General features: G+C 43.7%; 1 protein-coding gene across 5 annotated transcripts in view; it reads right to left on the bottom strand.

Annotated features, from left to right (window-relative positions):
• The window catches only part of LOC117360092 (dual specificity protein phosphatase 22-A-like), an 86849-nt gene that overhangs the window by 4801 nt on the left and 58399 nt on the right, over nucleotides 1–23649 (bottom strand). For 4 of the 5 annotated variants that reach the window (XM_033943742.1, XM_033943741.1, XM_033943745.1 and 1 more), the window contains 2 exons: nucleotides 16639–16713; nucleotides 11055–11226 (listed from right to left, as the gene is read on the bottom strand). In XM_033943742.1, the coding sequence (XP_033799633.1) occupies nucleotides 11055–11226; nucleotides 16639–16713 (247 nt within the window). The remainder of the gene's footprint in view (nucleotides 1–11054; nucleotides 11227–16638; nucleotides 16714–23649) is intronic. The other variant, XM_033943743.1, reaches the window with a different exon arrangement.

Genomic DNA, 23649 nt, shown 5'->3' with positions numbered 1-23649 from the left:
CTAGATTCACTAATGACCTTCCGCAGAACAGTAAAGACCTTCCTCTTCCACCAATCGGGCCATTAAAAACTGCCTCCTCAATATACTTCTCCTCGTACTCTTCGCTATGACCAGTCTGGTCTCAGAATAACCTCCGTGATTGTCTACTGTAACCTATTTGTTGTCATGACTAGTCTGTTTTCAAATGATTGTGAATGTCTACTTGTAACCCGTTCTGAGCTTCTGGGAGAACAGGATAGAAATCGAAATAAATAAAAATAAATAAATAAACTGGGGAAGAAATTTAAAGAGATGGGCATGCAATACAGAATAGATGCCGATGATAATCTGTTCTTCTTCCCGATAAAAGACATCCCTAATATAGATCTTTGCTTGCAAAGTATATGGAAATGATCGGAAGCTGGATGAGTGAACATGATTTGAAACTAAATGTTAACTAATCGGAGGTAACGGTGGTGAAAGGCCAGAGATAATTTTGAATTGGAAAATGTGGTTATGGGGGAAAAACTGCTGGTAAAAAAGGAGATGACTGTCCTGGGAGTGTGCTTAGAGAGCTGTTTGACAATGGAAAACCAAATATTAAAAACAATCAGGGTGGGATACATGCAACTTCAAATGCTTTATAGATTGAAGCCAATATTACCAGCACACGATTTCCGTACTGTGGTTCAGACATTGATCCTGAGTACAACGGAAGCAGGGACTCTGGTGGCAGAGGGAAAGCCCGAACGGGTCTCTGCGTGCAGATCGGCGGCAGCAAAGCTCTCTCCTCCCCAGCCGGAAGTATTTCTCCTTTCCTCCCCGGCCAGGCAAAAGCGGTGGTAGCGAATGCGATTCAGTACCCTGCTGCTACTCCGGGCGTCTTCTCTCCATTTGGCCGCCCAAGCGGAAACAGGAAGTTTTCACTGAGGGCAGGCCGCAGTGGAGAGAAGACGCAAGGGGTGGCGGCAGGAGTGGATCGCTAAATCACTACCACCACTGGCAACATGTTGTAACGTCAAAATAAAAGTAGATGGGGGCAGAGGGGAGATGGACTTGGGGGAGTTGGTGGACTGGAGAAGGAGAGATTGGGAGAAGATGGATAGGAGAGATGAACTTGGTGGAGAGGAGAGATAGACTTGGGGGAGGGAGAGATGAACGGGGGAGATCATGGGCAAGGGAGATGGGGGGAGGGATAGAAGAAATAATGAATCTAAAAACAGGTAAGACCGGGAGGCCAGGGAGGAAGCCGGAGGACGCTAGAGAGAAGGGGAGAAACATGCAGGCTTTTGGCGAATCGGGCAGCAGTGGCACTGTACCACATAGGGAAGTCAGCTGGCAGGCGCCTCTCATCCTCCTCAGTGTGCTACGGCACACTTGGAATCTCAGTTTGAGATACACTGGTCTATCCCAATATGGCAACTCTTATATACATGTGGTTAGGGGACCATGGACCTTATTGGCCAGGGGCCCACACCACTGTCAGTACACCCCTGGGCCAGAGGTATGGCAGGGGGGTGGAGCTAGAGTGGGGCGGGGCTAAAATCTCCCTCTCAAAAAGTGCTCCCATTTGGTATCTCTGCTACAGATATCTCCTTTTTACCCACAATCACTTCCTCCTTCACAGCCATCACTCATCCACACCTCATTTTCCTTACCAGGTTCCTGATGCACATCCAGACCTTCTTTTCCTGTCTAGATGAGCAAAGCCTGGGGAACTCCACAGTGTATTCTCAGTACCACAAGTCTCCCTCTTGCACTCTGCCACTCTAACTCCAATTCATTTCAGGTAAATCCCACAAGTGGATCGATTTTTCACTCGGTCAAAGATTACAAAGACTAGGGGACACTCGATGAAGTTACAGGGGGAAATACTTTTAAAACCAATAGGAGGAGATTTTTTTTTCACTCAGAGAATAGTTAAGCTCTGGAACGCATTGCCAGAGGTTGTGGTAAGAGCGGATAGCGTAACTGGTTTTAAGAAAGGTTTGGATAGTCTGTTATTGAGAAAAACATGGGGGGGGGAAGCCACTGCTTGCCCTGGATCGGTAGCACGGAATGTTGCTACTCTTTGGGTTTTGGCCAGGTACTAGTAACCTGGATTAGCCACTGTGAGAATGGGCTATTGGGCTTGATGGGCCATTGGCCTGACCCAATAAGGCCACAGCTCTTGGTCTCCCTCTTGCAATTCTGCTGTCCCCAATTTTTTGATCAGAAGCACGGGGACCCTCACGGCTATTGTGCCACTGGCCTCCGGATAACATGAGAGGGGGAAATCCTAATGGTTAATGGTTAGCCTCTACCTAACATGTCCTAACAATATGATAAAACAACTACAGACAGTTCAGAACACTGCCATCAGACTCATCTACTGTCTCAGCAAATTTGACCACATCACTCCCGCCTATATAAACTCTCACTGGCTTCCGATAAAAGCAAGAACTCAATTCAAGTTCTAGTGTCTGCTGTTTAAGATAACCCACGGAACTGCCCCCTGTTACCTAAACAACCGCCTAAACCATTACCGCTCATCCAGATCAAGAAGAACTCAAAACCTATTCACCTTCCCACCTAATAATGGAACCCGTCTTAAGAAACTATACGACAGCCTTCTAGCGACACAGGCAGCAAAAATTGACCCCACAATCACCAAACTAATGATCAATACAACAGACATCAAAGTGTTTCGAAAAGAAATCAAAACATTTCTATTCAGAAAACACGTCATTACCAACTAATATCCTCCCTTTATGCACAAGCTCTCCCTCGATAGAATAACACATTAATTCAATTCTTAGAACCTTTCCTATCATACATACTCTGATTCCTATATAAACATTTTCCACACTATCCAATAAATTTCTTACTTCATTATTAGGTAACTTCCAATCTGTAAACCGTATATACTGATAATCTCCACTATATTCTGTTATCACTTGATTCCCTTGATTTGTAATTCTCAAAATTGAATCCTCTACCACACCATTTAATGTACACGAATCACTGTTATGTAATTTATCTAAATAATCTTTATTACGCAATTCTTTTGGTAATTCCTATAATTTGTATTCCGCCTTGAACAATATATAATGTATAATGTATTCGAAATTAATTTTCCTATGAACTGTTTTCCTACCTTCTTCTACTCTATGTTTATAACCTAACTAATTTATTTTTTTCAAGTACTTTAGCAAGAATGTGAGCCTTTGGGACAGTCAGGGAACTCTAAGTACTTTCTCTTCATCTTAATTAATCTTACTTATTGCATTTCTTCTGTTTCTACTGTAAACCGCTTAGAACCTCACGGTACAGCGGTATATAAGAAATAAAATTATTATTATTATTATTATTATTATTAATGTAGTGGGCTTAACCCCTGGGGTACTGGGTTCAATTCCCACTGCAGCATCTTGTGACTCTGGGCTAGGTGCAAAAACTTTGATTGTGAGCCCACCAGAGAAAGTACCTGCATATAATATAGGAAAGCCACTTTGGTTGTACCAAAGCAATGACCCTTGAAGCTTTCATGAGAGGAGGTGGGCTGTGTGTGTGTGTGCATGTGTCAAGACACTGGTGTTATAAAACCAGAGTTAGAATGTGAGACAGCATCTCTGGGAAGATTTTAGACAAATTCCCACGGCAGAATTCATTCCGTCACAAGGGTACTCAAAATTTTCATTCATCAGCAGGGCAGTCTTGTGATGTTTGTTGGGGGGGGGGAGTTTTTCTCTCTGTCTTTCCTTCACTGTCTCCTTGCTTGGTGTTACTTCCACATTTCTGATAAGTGTGATGTAATTCTGTTTTTTCTCTAACAACATTTTTCTAGTATTTGCTCTATTTAATCACTAATAATAAAACCCTAAGCACGCCTGCGCACTCCTACCTCCGTGATCTCTGCCTCCGTGATCCGTAGGTAGAGATCACATGTGCGCGTGTGGCACTTTTCAGCGCTTTCCTACACTTCCTACAGCTGAGCCAGTGGTGGGTTCTGTGCGCCGGAGAGACAGAAAAAAAGACAGACAGACAGCAGCCAAGGAGAGAAACAGAAATAAAGAAAGACAGAAAGACAGACAGACAACGGCCAAGGAAAGAGAAAGACAGAAAAAAAGAGAGAGACAGATAGCGGCCAAGGAGAGAGACAGAACTAAAGAAAGACAGACAGATAGCGGCCAAGGAGAAAGAGAGACAGAAAAAAAGACAGACAGACAAATAGCGGCCAAGGAGAGAAACAGAAATAAAGAAAGACAGACAGCGGCCAAGGAGAGAGAAATAGAAAGAAAGACAGACAGATAGCAGCCAAGGAGAGAGACAGAAATAAAAACAGACAGCGGCCAAGGAGAGATACAGCAGACAGATAGCGGCCAAGGAGAGAGACAGAAATAAAGAAAGACAGACAGCAGCCAAGGAGAGAGAAATAGAAAGAAAGACAGACAGATAGCAGCCAAGGAGAGAGACAGAAATAAAGACAGACAGCGGCCAAGGAGAGAGACAGCAGACAGATAGTGGCCAAGGAGAGAGACAGAAATAAAGAAAGACAGACAGCGGCCAAGGATCAGTATACATCTTCTCAAAATGACAATAAAAAACTTTGGGGTTATAGCACTTTTCTAGTACTGTGTCTTTAAGAACGTCGGAAGATTGACGCATTGGTACTTCCGGTATTAATGACAATATACTGGGAGTATTTAAATCCAGTCTGCACGCCGCGGAGCCATCTTTGGAGGCATGAGACGCGTTTAGCGTCCTATTAAAAGGTATGTTTTGCATTGGTTTTTTATTGTCATTTTGAGAAGATGTATACTGCTCCGGCTCTAACTTTATGTTTCGATTCAGGTTACAGCTTTGATCAGAGATGTTACACCCTGAGGTAGCTGAATAGTGAAACACTGGCCACCGTCGGTGTACCGATCAACTAAGATAAGTAGAAATTTTTCATCTATCGGGTAGTATACATATATTCATTTTTTATTGAATTTTGAAGCAGTGCAGTGTTTTTGTTTGTTGAAGGAGGTTTTTTAGCCAGTGAGGTGAACGCTCTACCACCGCTATTCCACCATTGTGGAGGTGGGAGGGCCCTTGTCTGAGGCCTTTTCCTCCATTTAAAACTGACATCGTAACCTGCACCTTGACTTTCAACATACTATCAGACAATGTGTATTTGATTATTGTGGAAATGTTATCATTGTATTCAAGAATGGACTTTGTACATGTCTAACCTTGGGCGACTAGCAGCTTAGGCCCAAAACGGACTTAGATGTATTTTTTATTAAGCCCCTCCATGCTTATAAATTTAGGCTTCCCACTCATACAATTATGAGTCTAGTACTGAAACTCAGTGCTAAGTATAACTTTTTTTTCCTCACTCTAAATCTGCCCCAGTCACCACCCAAATCTTTTGCTCTTAAATGTAGGAATTTAATGACATTTTGAGTATATGCAAACGTATGCACTTAGCCCTAGTACATTGAAACACACCTAGCCAGTCAGGTTTTCAGGATTACCAAACTAAATATGCATAAGGGAAATTTGCATGCATTGCTTCCATTATGCAAATCTGACTTATGCATGTTCAATGTGCTAAGCCTGAAAACCTGACTGGCTACGTGTCTTGGAGACAGGGATGAGAACTCTTGCTCAAGTGCGGTGCTTCTCAATTCTTTCCTGCAGTCACACCTCGCCAGTCAAATTTTCAGGTTTATCACACTGACTATGCCAGCCAAGGGTGAGGCCCTTCCCCCTGTGGGCTGCTCCAACCTAACAAGACCCCAGCGATTTGGGTGTCGTTTCTGTGTTTTCTGTAATCAGATGTCTGTGGAAGGAAAGCCCTGCGGGGCTATTCACTCGGCATTTTGCAATAATGACACAGTTTATTTCAGCAGCTCTCGGAAGAAGAAATGCCAGCCTGCTTGCCATGTGATTCTCTCATGGCTTTTGCAAACTTGTCACAAGTGTTTGATTTCCAAGAGCCATGGCCACCCACACCTCCAAGCATTATCAGCCAGCCGCCCACCCAAGGGGGAACAGCTTGCGTCTTTAGCTTTCACCTACCCCAATGAGTACGGGCAGCTGGGGCTGGGTAAGAGGTGGCTATACCCTCCCTGCAGTACCCGCTCTGGGCTTCAGCCAGAAGACGCTCTTAATCTCATTACTTATCTGGATTATGGCACATCATCCCCCCCCCATCCATTAGATCACTAGATAGTCTTTGGAACGTCAGGAAAGCCGTGAAAACCTTCCTCTTTACAAACCCAGCTCCTTATCGACCTGCGTCTACACCCCTGACGGATGGATCGCAAAGACACCACCAAATACACCAAACGGAATCTCACTAAAACTCGCATGCCACCGCAAATATAATCATAATTAGTACCAGTCTCAAACAATCAAAGAGGCACCCACCTGCTCAGAAAAGCTACGTCACCTCCATGTTATATCTACACTGAAAACCCTCTGTCCACTAAGTCTGTATGTTATGTCCACACTGTGAATGCTGAAATCTAAACCCCCTTTGCCTATGCTGTAAAGTCTGTATTTCTCACTACTATGAATGTAGTCTTGTAACCTGTTCCGGACTCCTTTTGGGAGGACAGGCTGAATGAATGAATGAATGAATAAATGAATGAATGAATAAACAAACGGCACCGCATGGTAGCAAAGCCCTGGATTTAACAATATCACTTTCAAATAAAGGCTCTCGTTAACACTGTAACTCTCAGTCTTGCCCCGAGGGATCCTCTGCTGGTCAGGTTTTCAGGGTATTTCAAATGAATATGCATGAGATAAATTTATACACCCCTCTCGATATTCAGCCAGCAGAGGTCAGAATTTTTTTAAATGCTTACCGTCACCAGCTAATGTAATCCCCAATATTCAGTGCTGGGCTTTGTCCAGGCGTTGGTATTGAATATTGGGGGCTAACTGTAACTCCCCCACCTGAGCACTGTGTATTGAGTCATCTTCTTGTCCAGTTTGTCTGTCTTGATTAGATTGTAAGCTCTTTTGAGCAGGGACCATCTCTTCTGTGTTTTGATGCATAGTGCTGCGTATGTCTAGTAGCGCTATAAAAATGATTAGTAGTAGAAGCTGTCTGAAGGCTCAGTGACATCACAATGCATCTGGGTCATACCCAGAATTCTTGATGACATCATAATGCAGCTGTATATGGTTCCCCCACCTGAGCACTGTGTATTGATGCACCTTCTTGTCCAGTTTGTCTGTCTTGACTAGATTGTAAGCTCTTTTGAGCAGGGACCGTCTCTTCTGTGTTTCAATGCATAGTGCTGCAAATGTCTAGTAGCGCTATAAAAATGATTAGTAGTAGAAGCTGTCTGAACGCTCAGTGACATCACAATGCATCTGGGTCAGAATTCTTGATGACATCATAATGCAGCTGTATATGGTTCCTCCACCTGAGCACTGTGTATTGATGCGTCTTCTTGTCCAGTTTGTTTGTCTTGACTAGATTGTAAGCTCTTTTGAGCAGGGACTGTTCCTTCTATGTTTTGAGGTTCAGTGCTGCGTATGTCTAGTACAGGGGTAGACAATTCCGGTCCTCGAGAGCCAGAGCCAGAGCCAGGTCAGGTTTTCAGGATATCCACAATAAATATGCATGATATAGATTTGCATCTCAAGGAGGCAGTGCATGCAAATCCATCTCATATATATTCATTGCGGAGATCCTGAAAACCTGACCTGGCTCTGGCTCTCCATGACCAGAATTCCCTACCCCTGGTCTAGTAGGACTATAGAAATGATTAGTAGTAGAAGCTGTCTGAGCACTCAGTGACATCACAATGCATCTGGGTCATACCCAGAATTCTTGATGACATCATAATGCAGCTGTATATGGTTCCCCCACCTGAGCACTGTGTATTGATGCACCTTCTTGTCTAGTTTGTCTGTCTTGACTAGATTGTAAGCTCTTTTGAGCAGGGACTGTCTCTTCTGTGTTTTTTAATGTACAGCGCTGCGGATATCTAGTAGCGCTATAGAAATGATTACTAGTAAAAGCTGTCTGATCGCTCAGTGACATCACAATGCGTCTGAATCATACCCAGAATTCTTGATGACATCATAATCTATATATATATAAAATCGGAGGTATGTATGTGTGTATGTATGTATGTGTGTGTGTATGTGCCGCGATCACGCAAAAACGGCTTGACCGATTTGAACGAAACTTGGTATGCTGATCCCTCACTACCTGGGGTGATATGTTCTGGGGGTCTCGCGGCCCACCTGCACACGTGGGCGGAGCTACAAACATAAAATTGGATTTCACCCATTCATGTCAATGGAAAAAATGTAAAAAGCTGCCATTCTCACAGTAATTCAAAAACGACTTGACCGATTTGAACGTAACTTGGTATGCAGATCCCTCACTACCTGGGGTGATATGTTCTGGGGGTCTCGCGGCCCACCTGCACATGTGGGCGGAGCTACAAACAGAAAATCTTATTTCATCCATTCATGTCAATGGAAAAAATGTAAAAACCTGCCATTCTCACTGTAATTCAAAACCGGCTTGACCGATTTGAACAAAACTTGGTATGCAGATCCCTCACTACCTGGGGTGATATGTTCTGGGGGTCTCGTGGCCCACCTGCACACGTGGGCGGAGCTACAAACAGAAAATAAGATTTCACCCATTCATGTCAATGGAAAAAATGTAAACAGCTGCCATTCTCACAGTAATTCCAACTATAAAACACTTTCTATGACACTATAACCACTAGGGACATCGTTTCTATTCTACCACGGACATCATACATATAGAGTTTGTATGTTCTAACTGTGTTTGTAACTGTTTCCTTCAGGCACCCCAGTTCATAATGTTATTACATTACATGAGTACTCACATATCCTGAACTAGGAACACAGGTTCCATTCTGAACCGGGAACAAACTACATGGAGTTTCTTTTCAACCTGAGTTTCCACATATTGAGTTGTTTTAATCAATACTGAAACTTTTGGATGCCACTTATTCCAACAGATCTTCCTTTTCAGTTTAAGAGATTGCAAATTCCAGTGAGACTTGCATTCTCTATCACAATCAACAAATCACAGGGACAGACTATTACATACTGTGGAGTGGATTTAAGATCCCCCTGTTTTTCCCATGGACAACTCTATGTTGCTTGATCAAGGGTGGGTTCACCCAAGAATTTATATGTTCTTGCTCCTGGAGGTGAAACTAAAATTGTTGTTTATAATCAAGTTTTGTGTTAGTTGTATTGTATTCATTTTGTCAAATATTTCACATTATAATTTGATTATTGTACTTTTTATAAAGCTGTAAAAAAATAATTTCATTCACCACTATAAAGTATCTTTATTTCAATCCATTTACTGTGTTATTGCTATAATTAAATACCCGTGCAACGCTGGGGCATCAGCTAGTGCAGCTATATATGGTTCCCCCACCTGAGCACTGTGTATTGATGCGTCTTCTTGTCCAGTTTGTCTGTCTTGACTAGATTGTAAGCTCTTTTGCGCAGGGACTATCTCTTCTGTTTCGAGGTTCAGTGCTGCGTATGTCTAGTACAGGGGTAGACAATTCCAGTCCTCGAGAGCCAGATCCAGGTCAGGTTTTCAGGATGTCCACAATAAATATGCATGAGATAGATTTGCATCTCAAGGAGGCAGTGCATGCAAATCCATCTCATATATATTCATTGCGGAGATCCTGAAAACCTGACCTGGCTCTGGCTCTCAAGGACCAGAATTGCCTACCCCTGGTCTAGTAGGACTATAGAAATGATTAGTAGTAGAAGCTGTCTGAGCATTCAGTGACATCACAATACATCTGGGTCATACCCAGAATTCTTGATGACATCATAATGCAGCTGTATATGGTTCCCCCGCCTGAGCACTGTGTATTCATGTACCTTCTTGTCCAGTTTGTCTGTCTTGACTAGATTGTAAGCTCTTTTGCACAGGGACTGTCTCTTCTATGTTTTGATGTACAGCGTTGTGCATGTCTAGTGGTGCCATAGAAATGATAAGTAGTAAGTGTGAGCAGGCAGGCTACTGGAGCTTATGCAGGTCCAGCCGATATTCAGCCAGGCTCGCATAAGTATTTTTTTAAGCACAACTTCGCCCCCCAGAGCCCCAAATCACTTGATCCCCCTCCTCCCAGTCTGTGGGGAATCTGCTACCCCCCCTCCCAACATGCCTGAGGAACTCCCCAACCTCCTACTTCTTATGTTTGTCTGTTAATTAGATTGTAAGCTCTTATGAGCAGGGACGAACCAATGCTAGGAAGTTCTTCTTCACCCAAAGGGTGGTGGATGCCTGGAATGCGCTTCCAGAGGGTATGATAGGACAGGGTACGGTATCGATTCAAGAAGGGATTGGATGAATTCCTGAAGAAAAAAGGGATAGAAGGGTATAGATAGAGATCACTATACAGGTTCTGGACCTGATGGGCCGCCGCTTGAGCGGACTGCTGGGCAGGATGGACCCCTGGTCTGACCCAGCAAATGCACTGCTTATGTTCTTATCTTCTATGTTTTGATGTACAGCGCTGCGTATGTCTGGTAGCGCTATAGAAATGCTACGTTAGCAGTAGTAGTGGTAGAGTTGTCTCACACTAAGCTTCGGAACATGCATGGGGGGGGGCACACCCAAATTACTCTCTTCAAAATGGGGGGGGCACACCCAAATTACTCTCTTCAAAATGGGGGGGGGCACACCCAAATTACTCTCTTCAAAATGGGGGGGGGCACACCCAAATTACTCTCTTCAAAATGGGGGGGGGCACACCCAAATTACTCTCTTCAAAATGGGGGGGGCACACCCAAATTACTCTCTTCAAAATGGGGGGGGCACACCCAAATTACTCTCTTCAAAATGGGGGGGGCACACCCAAATTACTCTCTTCAAAATGGGGGGGGCACACCCAAATTACTCTCTTCAAAATGGGGGGGGCACACCCAAATTACTCTCTTCAAAATGGGGGGTGGGGGGCACACCCAAATTACTCTCTTCAAAATGGGGGGGGCACACCCAAATTACTCTCTTCAAAATGGGGGGTGGGGGGCACACCCAAATTATTCTCTTCAAAATAGGTTACCTCCTTGAGTAAGGTCATCTCATATTCCTGTAGCTGCTGCTGGAAGCCAAGATTGGGGAACACATAAGACCTGGCAGCCTTCACTGCGCATAGGCAGTCTTCCCATCCGAAGCTGGTCACCGTCATGAGGTAAGCTACCAGGATGGTGGTACTGCGGGAGATCCCCGCCAAGCTGCGTAACATTGAAAAATAAACAAAACCTTGTGTAAGCAAGCAGGTTCCAAGATTTATTTATTCCATTTTCTAAACCGTTCTCCCAGGAGAGCTCAGAAGGTTTACATGAGTTTCTTCAGGTACTCAAGCATTTTTTCCTGTTAGCAGTGACTGATGCCATATAACTGTGAATAAATCACATCTATTCTAATCCTATAAATCTTTAGTTCTCACTAACAAAGGGTCAGGTTTTCAGGATATCCCTTATGAATATGTATGACAGAGATCTGTAGTGGCGTGCGGTGACATTTACAACAGGGGATTCAGTAAACATGCCAAACCATAAGAGGGGCTTGGCACCCCTATGCGGTACTTACCATCATCACAAAAAAAACAAGAGGGGCTCAGCAGCCCCTACACAGGTCTTCCTACCATCAATCCTCCCATTTCAACAAGAACACAAAGAGGGGCTTGGTGGTACCAAAATAACAGTTCTGATCATCATTTCTGAGGGTGGGATTCAGTGACCGCCAACAAAATACCACCTGTATCACTTCCCAATCCTCTTTTCTGATGTAAATATTCCTGTCTCTCTTCTATCCCCCCACAGAAGCTGCTCAACCAATCAGATTCAGAGCACTGTTGTCAGGGCCTTCAGGGGACTGGGTGAATCCCCACAGCCTTACAGTCCACACCCCCCCCCCCCCCCGGGTTGTAGAGCTGGGGATTCACAGAAAGCCCAGATTGTAGGCCACTGGAGAACTGCATACAATGGAGATCTCTCTCATTCAAATCTCTCCATGCGTATTATTAGGGAAATCCTGAAATCCCAAGGATGACAATGAAGTTATAAATCTTCATTTAAATTTACATGACCCTGTTAACTTTTTCTCATGGTACAACCACAGCTTCTGCAGATGTGAGCTAGGAAGTAAAGCTACAAATGTACAAACAACGTCAAAACTCGTCTTGGCGCGTTCTGCTATGACGACACAGACGAGTTTTGGGACACTGTTTGTGCATCGAATTTTCAACACGTTTTGTCAAATAGCCTGCATGTTATCAGTCCCCTGAGGAAAGCATTTACGGATGCTGAAACTGGCATCCTAGTTGGGACATTTTATGATTTTGTGACTCTAAATTAACTGGTTGATTTTCGCATCTCATTTGCCTCCCTTTTTGTGTTTCATTAATATGTCTGAAATAAGTACGAAGAATTAAATCCCTATCATATTCCAAAGCAAACGTCACGATAAGAGTAGTTCTTTCAGTAATTACCTCCAAGGAATTTTCCAGAAAGTTTGTTAGGTTCATCTCACCACCAACCCTTCCAGCCGAATCAGTAGGAGGAGAACTCTCTAGTTTGTTCCCAAGGGTAAGATATTAAGCTCTCAAAATAGGTGGTAAATTCTCTGTTGGCATCAACCAATATTTCTCTCATATATCTCCTCACCATTTCAACAGCTGATACAATTGGAGATTTGGGAAAATTTAACATTCTCAAATTATTTTTCCTTTGCTTCTAACTTTTTCTGGATATGTGACCTCTCTTTAATAATTTCCATTTCTAAAGTGTTTTCATAGTGTTTCCCCTTGGGTGTTCGCCAAGGAATTAATAGCTCCACAATCGTTTCGCAAAATTGTCACTGCTTTCTTCAGGTTGGAATCCATGACTTCAATAGCTTTCCACAGCGCGTCCGTATTGACTACGGCAGGCTTTATCATCTCTCCAAAAGAAGGAGTTTCTTCAACTTCCTCACAGGATGCCGATATCAGGGCAAACCTCCATCAACGACTTTCTCTCTGCTGCTCCTCAAGAGGTAGACGCCGTCCTTTTCCTCTTGAGAGGACTGACTTGTCTTCGTTCCTGCCGAGCTCTTCCTTCCAAGTTGGAGAGGAGCCTGCCCCTGATCCGGGCTCAGGAAAACCCAATCGATATTGAGGTCCACCGTTAAGATACGGCATTCCTCCCAAAGCCAACGGTGCCTCCGTCATGTGGCGTGTAACTGCTCCAGTGATGGTTGTCTGAATCAGATGTCTTGAGTTCCCAGCCGCAGGAGGACCTGGCCGGGAACTTCCTCTCCGCTTCCCCGTGGATAAGAAGAAGAAGAAAGCCCTCAAACATAAACTTCGGCGACTAGTTCAAACTTCCATCTGGGGGAAAGCTCAGCTCAACGCGTCTGTCTTTGACGCCATCTTGGTCCAGTTCGGCTGTTCTTAAGTTCACTGAAAAGCCAGACAGGTCCTTGTTTTCTTTTTCATTTGGTGATTAACAGGAATCAATTAAGCCAGCCTGTGATATATGCATACATGAAGGGTAATTTTCAAAAATATTTCCATGGGTAAAACAGTGCTTTAGCCGTGAAGATGGTTCTTTGCAAAGCTGCCTGCCCCATAGACAGGTAAATTTATATGCATACTGCATGTCTGAGCACAAGTTTACCCGTGCTGAGCACAAGTGTCCCCAGGGGACAGGGATTTCCAGTCACATGCATACTTTTGAAAATACGAATGTTTCCGGGTAAATTAGCCGACACAAAAATCCAGTCAAGTCCGAATAAAGGTAAGCATGTGTGTTCTTTTCACACATTTGTGCAGCTACAAAATCACTTCCTTATTCTATAGTGTGAGTTATTTAATAGATGGGTTTTGAAACATTACAGCACTGTAGGTAGGCTTACCATATGTCCGGATTTACCCGCAATAAACAACGAACCTAATAAAGTAAGAACGTAAAGAGCTGTATGAAAAATGTATTCTTTCAAAAGTAAGCTCACTGGGAGATATCATGGGCTCCTTTTACGAAGCCGCGTTAGCGGCTTTGGTGCGTGCGACTTTTAATTACGCGCTACCCCCGCGCTAGCCGAAAAACTACCGCCTGCTCAAGAGCAGTTAGCGTGTCCGGCGGTTTAGTGCGCGCTATTACGCACGTTAAACCGCTACCAATTTACCAATTGGAACCAATTTCATCGTCTATTGTTATTTGAGACTTGGGAAGTTAGGCGTTCGGCTAGGAAAATTCGTAGGTTTATGGAAATTTGGGATCCGTATATTCAAAATCTTTCACCTAAGGCAAGAAGTTTAATTCTTAATGATTTACACTGAAGCAATGAATATTTATTTAAAATTCCAGTTCTTTATTTTTATTATTCTTTATTTTTGTGAACTTCCATTTAGTTTTGGGGGGTTTAGTTTTTGTGTAATTTTATTTCTTTAATTAAAGATTTACCTATAATGAAAAGGTGTAGGGATGGGAGGAGGAGGGAACTGAGGAACTGAAAAAGGGGGTTTGAACTAGAGAATGTATTAAGGTTCATTGTAGATAATATGAAAATATATTTTGGAGGAATAATAGAACTATGTTTGACAAATATTTTTATGAATATAATTGTTTTGAGTTTAATTTGTATTATATTTTTGTATTCTTGTATATTCCTTCAATAAAATGTTATAAATTAAGAATGAGGGGGGAAGGGGAAGGGATTAAAGGGGGGCGTAGAAAGTAATGGATTAGGTCATATGGAAATATATTTTGGAGGAATGATAGAAATATGTATGGAAATATTATTATTGTGAATCTAATTGTAATGAATATCTCTTTGTATTATATTATTGTATATTTATTTGATTCCTTTAATAAAATGTTATAAATTTTAAAAAAACCAAAAAAAACATGCTACCACGGCTTCATAAAAGGAGCACCACTCTGTTAAAAATATATAATGTGCGAGTGAAGGTCCTCAGTATTCACAACTCATACAGGAAAATCCTGTTGTAAGTTCCATAATAACCCAGAAGGGTAAGTTAAGCGTGAAACATCCTTGGACCTCATAGTGTGTGTGTTCAATCAAAACAACAGTGAAAAATCCAAATAATAATAAAATCTCTCCAAGTGTGCCCTCTCGTGTAATTATTAGAGTCATTATATCAAATCAGAGGTCCAATCTCCTGATGAATATCCCCTTGTGTTTTTTTTTAAACAATTTATCATATGTAATTCATTCAGTAAAACTGGTCTACTTATCTCCAAGAGCGCTATCTTTGGCTGTTCGTAACGTGCTGAATAGTCAAATGCTCTTTGTAGAGGACTGTCCAAGTGTCTGGATGGGTTTTCAAAACCAGGCAGTTTGTCTGGTTTTGAAAACCTCGCCTCTTTGGGGGCCGCACCTGGATGGCCTCTGCGCATGCGTGGATGTGACAGGATAACGTGGCATACGCAGAGACTCTCCAGACGTGGCCCTGAAAAGACGAGGTTTGTGTGGGGCTGGGGTTGGAGGGCAAGTTTCAAGTTTATTAGTGTATTTGATTAATCGCCTATTAAAATTACTAAGCGATGTACAAAATCAGTAAAGAGCAATAAAAAGAAACTAACAATATACATAGTGGTTACATATTATACATACATGAGTCGGGAGGAAAAAAGGTTAAAAGTTACAATTTTTAAATTTTTCAGTAGAAATAAAGGAAAATACAAAAGGAGGGGGTGTTTAAAACCATAGCATTATTAAAAGCATATCCAAAAAGTATAAAAAAAATTTCAATTATTAAAAGCGTCATTAAATAAATAAGTCTTTAATAATTTTTTAAATGTAGAGATATCTTTTTCAATTCTAATGTAATGTGGTAGGGTGTTCCACCATTGAGGTCCCATCACAGTGAACATGTCTGATCTACGTGTTCCAATAATTTTTAGAGAAGGTACAGTAAGTAAATTTTGTCCAGATGAGCGAAGTGGTCGTTGTGTATTGTGTGGGATTAAGTATCTAGATATAAATAAAGGTTCATTTGATACTAGTGTTTTAAAAATGAGTAATATAATTTTGAATGTAATCCTGTGACCTATTGGTAGCCAGTGAGCATCTATTAGCAAAGGTGTAACATGGTCATATTTTCTTGCGTTAAATATTAATTTGATGGTCGTATTTTGTATTACTTGTAATCTCCTTTTTTCTTTCTGTGTGATATTGAGAAGAGGGGCGTTACAGTAGTCAAGTGTAGATATTACTAATGAATGTATAAGTATCTTGATTGATGTTAAACTGATCAGATCAGAGCAGGATCCAAGCATCCTCCTTTTTTTTTTTTTTTTTTTTTTAGCTAAAAATCTGGTAGCCCTATCTGTAGGCGCTGTCCTCTTTACTGAGGGGGATCTTGCACGCCATCTTCACCGAAAGAGTGGTTGATCGTTGGAGTAGTCTTCCACTGGAAGTGATTGAGGCCAGCAGCGTGTCAGATTTTAAGAAAAAATGGGATTGGCACGTGGGATCTCTTGGGGGTGGGACATTGGTAGGGGCAGACTAGATGGGCCTTGGCCCTTTTCTGCCGTCAGTTTCTATGTTTCTATCTTGAGGTTTGGCCTGCACTGTTTACCCACACGTAGCATGTTCTGTTCTGAGATGAAGTTGACAAGAAATGACCACAGCACACTGACCAGTGGACGAGGCATCCGCCTCCCTGAAGTCTGCATTCATGGATAAATTTGATGCACTCCTTAAAATGCTGTAGCCTACGAGAAAGCAAAGTAGAGATACAGCTCATTAACCTTTGATTTCAGCAGAAACTGGATTTCCCCTCTTCTGAATCATTTGTATGCTATCACAATAACCTCCCCATAGCAGACTGCTGGGCACGATGGACCACTGGTCTGACCCGGCAGCGGCCATTCTTATGTTCACCCTGAGGTTATGAGTTTGATCCCAGCCTCCTCCTTGTGACTGAGGGCAAGTCTCTACCCCTCCATTGTCCCAGGTACCACATTTAACCCCCCACCTCTTACTAAGCCGCAGCAGAGCTTTATATCACAGCCCGGAGCACTAAATGCTCGGACACTCATAGAATTTTATGAGCTTTGGAGCATTTACGCCCCGGGGCCGCGGTAGAAACCTCTAATACAGCTTAGTAAAAGAAGGCCTTAGATTGTGGGACAGACAGAGAAAATACCTAAGAGTATTGTAAACTGCTTTGGGTGAATTTCTTCATGTAGAAGTAGTTAATAAATCTCAATAAATATAAATGAGAGGGGTAACATTCGCTCAGGGTAAAAAAACACTTCATGTTTTGCCGTACTATGCTTCATACCATGTTTTACCATCTCTGTCAGACAATGTTTACCCTACTATCTTCTACTATACTAAGTCTGAGAGTGTGGCACAGGGGTAAGAGTTAAAGCCTCAGCACCCTGAGGTTGTGTGTTTGATCCCAGCCTGCTCCTTGTGACCCTGGGCAAGTCAGTCAATCCCCCCTCCCCATTGCCCCAACAACATTAGATAGATTTTTGAGCCTGTCAGGCAGACGGGGGAAAATGTTGAGTAACTGAATAAATTGATATAAACTGTTCTGAGCTCCCCTAGGAGAAAACAGAATAAATAAATATATAAAAGTCTATAACAGGTTACAAAATTATTTTCAGATAGTAAATATTTTCAAAAAAAATTTTTAAAAACTATGCTTTTAGTGATTTCTGAAAAAAAGAAGCAGCAAAATAGATTTTAGCCGGCAACAAGTTCCATATTTTTGCAGATGCACCTGGATTACTGCCCAAAAGTTCTGGCCTAAGCTTATGGTCCAGCCTTAGCTTACCTATGTCCATCTAATCTAATCTAATCTAGTCTTCGGTTTATACACCGGGTCATCTCTCATCAGAGCTCGACTCAGTTTACAAGTAGTCAAGAGACCAGAATATATATAAAATAAGGAGAAATAAAGACAGTAGAAATGAATTTAGTCTGTCATAAAAGACAATCGTGCAGTGTTAACGATTAGTAGGTTCTGCAGGTAATTAGATGTGAGAAGGTTTTCAGAAACAATTGCAATTGGTCTATCATTCTAATTACACCAAGAAGTCCATTCCAAATCTCTACCAAACTTGAAAGCATAGGACTGACAAAGTTTCCCAGCTGATTTAATTCCCTTGAAAGAGGAAAACGATAATTTGTACTTCTGTGTGTTCCTCAAATAGCGGGTTCTATGAGCATTCTCTGCAAGAAAATCCCCAACCCTATATGTCCTGCCTGTCTGTCCAAATTAGATTGTAAGCTCTACTGAGCAGGAACCGCCTGTCTACTGCTTCTTAAATGTACAGTGCTGTGTACGCCTTTCAGCGCTATAGAAGGGTGTCAGGTCAAAAGCGCGCCGGGACAAAGGCGCGCCCAGACAATTGAGCGTAGCGCGGAGGCGCGCGCCGCTCTAAATTACTGTTTATAGGGCTCCGACAGGGGGGCATGGGGGGAACCCCCCCCCCGCTTTACTTAATAGACATCGCGCCGCGTTGTGGGGGCGTTGTGGGGGGTGTGGGGGGTTGTAACCCCCCACATTTTACTGAAAACTTAACTTTTTCCCTGTTTTTAGGGAAAAAGTTCAGTTTACAGTAAAATGTGGAGGGTTACAACCCCCCAAACCCCCCATAACGCCGGCGCGATGTCTATTAAGTAAACTGGGGGGTTTCCCCAACAAAACCCCCCGTCGGAGCCCCTAAAAACTGTAATTTTGTGCGGTGCGCACCTCCGCTGCGCTCAATTGTCGGCGCGCGCTTTTGTCTTTTGCGCCATTGTCTATGAACCCTATAGAAGTGATAAAGAATACTTATAGCAGTAGTATGAATAAAAAAATAAAAACACAGAAAGACTTCAGCCTTGAGCTGTTGCGGAAGAACACAAAAGTAAACGCTTAATAGTTTGATGCAAATTATTAAACCCCGCTAATCTCAGAAGAACATAAACTCTCAAACATCCATCTAATGTCTTAAAAAGCAAGCAACATATCTTAAGCTGTTCTCGAGCTCTAACAGGCAGCTAATGGAGATGTATCTATTTACACCTGTTCTTACCACTTAAAACTAGGTGGTTCCTTATATAATTACCCCATTATATATAATTTCTTTCCAACAATTCCTTGGGTTGGGCAGAATAAACATGTTACATTATATTGTCACCCAGATTGAGTAATGATTTCTTGTAGAAAGCTGTGACCAAGATGGAAACTGAAACTGAAACCGAAACTGAAATGTTACACCCTCATGTTTCCTGTATCACTCTCTTACTGTAGTTTAATGGTTTTTTTAAGTCACCTGAATCTAACCCAGCTCATCCTTTGCACATTGGAAGAATGAACTCTGTGCATTTGCAAAGCCAGAGCAATTTTTATTCCCAATTTAAAAAATGAATGTGCCCATACTACATACAGTATGTACTACACTGTCTTAAACAATGTCATCCTGGGCTTGTACAGTGATTTCCAATGTCTAATAAATGGCTCATTAGTAAAATATCTTGATCTTCCATATATATTTGTGGATCATAGAGGTGAGAGTTACCTGAGTCATGAGAACAAGGTGCCACTACTAGGATAGGGCATTCCCACCAAAGGAGCTACTGCCTCAGCACCCTTCTTGAGTTTGATCCCAGCCTGCTCAAGTCACTTAAGGCTAGGGTTATCAGATTTTCCATACCTACCTCTCCTCTTCCCCCCTCCCCCCACCCTTCGGATCCAGTGCTTGCTCACCCGACGCTGCTGTAAGTCTTCGGACCGTCGGCAGCCGGACTGCGGGGATAGGGAGAAAAGGGAAGGAAAGATGGCAGAACTCCAGGGGAGAGAATGGAAGGGCGGGGCCAAGTGTCCTCTTTAAGGATGAAATCTGGTAACCCTAACCACATGGCGAGTCATTGAGTTACTTTGGATGAAAGAGTTATTTTGGATGAATAAAGACATTTGGATTTATCAGATGAGTTGAAAGACACTTTTTGTGCACCATTCTGATTGGACATTTCCACTTTTGCTCTTGCTTGTTTGATTTTTGTGGATTTGTTTCCCCTGTTTTAGTGTGTGTGGTCCAGAAAAAGGAGGACAGATTGAGGCCTCAGGGGTTTTCTTCCACATTGGAAGACATATGGTTACACACAGAAAGTGCTCCTGCCCCCTATCACCAAACATATAAGCAATACCTTGGCTTGTGGGGATTCCTAATCCTAAATTTCACCAGCTGAAGACATTCTCACTCAGAACTCCTGGGCTATCAGAACACCGTGACACTACTACTATTTCTCACATATATAGCGCCAAAGGCGTACACAGCGCAGGACATTAGAAACATAGAAAGTGACGGCAGAAAAAGGCCGAGGCCCATCGAGTCTGCCCACACCGCTGACCCACCCCCCCTATTTAATCGCTCTTTGATGACCTTTCCCTCATAGAGATCCGACATGAGCATCCCATCTGTTCTTAAAATCCAGCACGCTGCTGGCCTCGATCACCTGCACTGGGAGCTTATTCCAGCTGTCAACCACTCTTTCGGTGAAGAAGTATTTCCTGGTGTCGCCATGACACTTCCCGCCCTTTATTTTCAGCGGGTGTCCTCTTGTGGCGGAGGGTCCTTTAAGAAGGAAAATATCATCTTCTCCCTCGATACGACCAGTGACATACTTAAACGTCTCAATCATGTCTCCTCTCTCCCTGCGTTCTTCGAGAGAGTATAGATGCAGTTCGTTCAGTCTTTCTTCATATGATAGATCTTTAAGCCCCGAGACCATCCTGGTGGCCATCCGCTGTACCGACTCGACTCTCAGTACATCTTTACGGTAATGTGGCCTCCAGAATTGTACGCAGTACTCCAGATGAGGCCTCACCATGGTTCTGTACAAGGGCATTAGGACGTCGGGCTTCCGACTAATAAAGCTTCTCCGGATACAACCCAGCATTTGCCTAGCCCTGGATGAGGCCTTCTCCACTTGATTGGCCGTTTTCATGTCTTCACTGATGATCACCCCCAAATCCCGTTCTGCTGTAGTCCTTGCTAAGGTTTCACTATTTAATGTGTACGTTCTGCACGGATTATTGTTGCCCAGGTGCATGACCTTGCATTTGTTAGCGTTGAAGCTAAGCTGCCAGGTCGAGGACCAAAGTTCCAATAAAACCAGGTCTTGCGTCATGCTGTCCGACAGACTGCCGTTACTCACAATGTTACATAGTTTGGCATCATCGGCGAATAATGCTATTTTACCTTGAAGCCCCTGAGTCATGTCTCTTACGAATATGTTGAAAAGGATCGGGCCCAAGACCGAGCCCTGCGGCACCCCACTGGTCACCTCTGACGTTTTAGAGATGGTACCATTAACCACCACCCTCTGAGTTCTGACATTTTGACAATAGACGGTCCCTGCTAAGAAGCACTTACAATTTAACCTGAACAGACAGACATGACATATAGGGTTAAAGATGCGGACCCCAAGGTGAGAAAAGTTAGGAGTCACAGGCTCTCTCAAAGAGGTCGGCTTTTAACTGGGCCTTGAACACGGAGCCTGCCTTAGGGATTCGGGCAGCTTGTTCCGAGTATATGGAGCAGCAAGGCAGAAGGGACGGAGTTTGGAGTTGGAGAAGGAAGAGAAGGGCGCAGACAGGAGGGACTTATCAGCTGAGCGGAGCTCGCAGGGGACACTCAGTAGCTCTGCTTCCAGCTGATAATGCCAACCCCCTGTGCATGCTCAATTCTCGCAAACAAACTGATCATGCACAGGGAGTTGACATCGGCAGCTGTGAGCACAGCCGCTCACTGTGTTTTGACCTGGGGGTTCCGGCTGAGAACGGCTTCATCTGGAAAGGTTTGGGGATTCCCACCAGTTACACTGATGGTGCATGGCCCACAAATTGAACCAGTGGCGTACCAAGGGCGGGGGCGGGGGGGGGGACCGCTCTGGGTGCACACCCTAGGGGGGTGCACAGCCGGCCAGGTCTGGAATCTTCCACCCTACTCTGCCACAGGACCTGCACCTTGGTGGGGATGCTGGTCCACCCCCCTCCGATATACTTGTTCCGGAGCAGAGTCGGCAACCGTGAGGAAGTGCAGCAAGGTCCCATGATGACTCAGTCTGCCGGCTCTGCTCCAGAACAAGTGACATCAGAAGGGGTTGGCTGGCAGCCGCGCTGAGGTGCAGGAAGATCCTGCAATGACTATGTCTGCCGGCTCTGCTCGAAAGAAGTAAGTGATGTCGGAGGGGGATGGACAGGCAGACGCAATCAACGCAGGACCTTGCAGCAACTCCCCGTGTCTGCCGGTCCATCCCCTCCAACATCCCCGCGGGACCTTGCATAGCATTGCTTTGGAAGGAGAGAGAAAGGAGCATAGAAGGGTGGTGGGAGAGAAAGGGTTCAGGGTGGTAGGGAAGGGTTGTGGAGGGAGAGAAAGGGGGCAGATGCTGATGGAATTGGTGTGCAGGGAAAGGGGCGAGAGACATAAGGGGGAAGAATACTGGATGGAATTGGGTTGGAGGGAAAGAAAGGGGGCAGATACTGATGGAAGTGGGGGGAAGGGAGAGGAAAGAGTGACATGCCAGACCATGGGGGTGTGGGAGAGGGAAGAAGATGGATGCCAGACCAATGGGGGTGAAGGGAGAGATGGAAGGGGGAGGCATACAGTTTCTGGAAGGGGCATAGAAGGAGAGAAGTTGCCATATAGAAGGGACAGAGAGAGGGCAAACAGTGGATGAAAGGAAGAGAGTGACAAGAAGATGAAGAAAGCAGAAACCAGAGAAGACAAAGGTAGAAAAAGATTTTCATTTTTATTTTTTTGCTTTATGGGACATGTGTCACTGTTTCTGTGGTGTTGCATTATATGCAGAGTCCAACATCTTGGTAGTTCAGTTTAACCTTTGTCTTCGTATTTCTATTTTATCCCCCCTTTTACAAAACTGTGGAGCGTTTTTTAGCGCCAGCCGTGATGGTAACAGCTCTGATGCTCAGAATTATATGAGAGTCTGAGCTGTTACCACTGTGGCTAAAATCCACACTACAGTTTTGTAAAAGGGGGAGGGGTTAGTTTGTGATTAGATATTCCATTCCAGGCAAAGGTGTTTTCTGTGTTCGAGAGACATGGTTTTCCGTTAGGACTGACTGCAGGATTGATCTGTATTAGTCTGGCTTGGCTAGCCCGGAACGTCCTCTCTGACGTAAGAATTAACATTGGGAAGAAGGCTTCTGGGCGGCAATTAGCAGCAGCAGCGGCGGCGGACTGGGGGGGGGAGAAAGAAAGGAGGGAGGCCTTTTTTTTTTGGAGCAGCAGGGAGCGAAGGAGGTAAGCAGGCTGGCTTTGGCGCGGCAGGGAGGGAGAGAGGTAGGTAGGCAGGCAGGCTTCGGAGGTGTGGATGGAATTGGGGCAGGGCTAGGGCGGGACTGGGGGGCGGGACTGACAATTAATAGATGTCCCCTTTTGATGAAAAAAATAAATGGTCACGTTATGCAAATTGTACACAAACCTACCAAAATAAAACAAAAACACACTGAACTTGGAACAATTATTTTACTTTTACTTTTAGATTTAAATCTTTAATTCAGTGCTGAAACTGAGATGGCATTTAGCACTTCACCATAGAGGACTCATGGAGGAAGCCATTGCTTGCCCTGGATGTTTTGGCCAGGTACTAGGGACCTGGATTGGCCACCATGAGGACAGGCT

Source organism: Geotrypetes seraphini, chromosome 4, assembly GCF_902459505.1.
Source record: "Geotrypetes seraphini chromosome 4, aGeoSer1.1, whole genome shotgun sequence".
NCBI lineage: Eukaryota > Metazoa > Chordata > Amphibia > Gymnophiona > Dermophiidae > Geotrypetes > Geotrypetes seraphini.
Note: the sequence above shows the minus strand (reverse complement) of the source record. Positions and strands in the feature narration are given on the sequence as shown.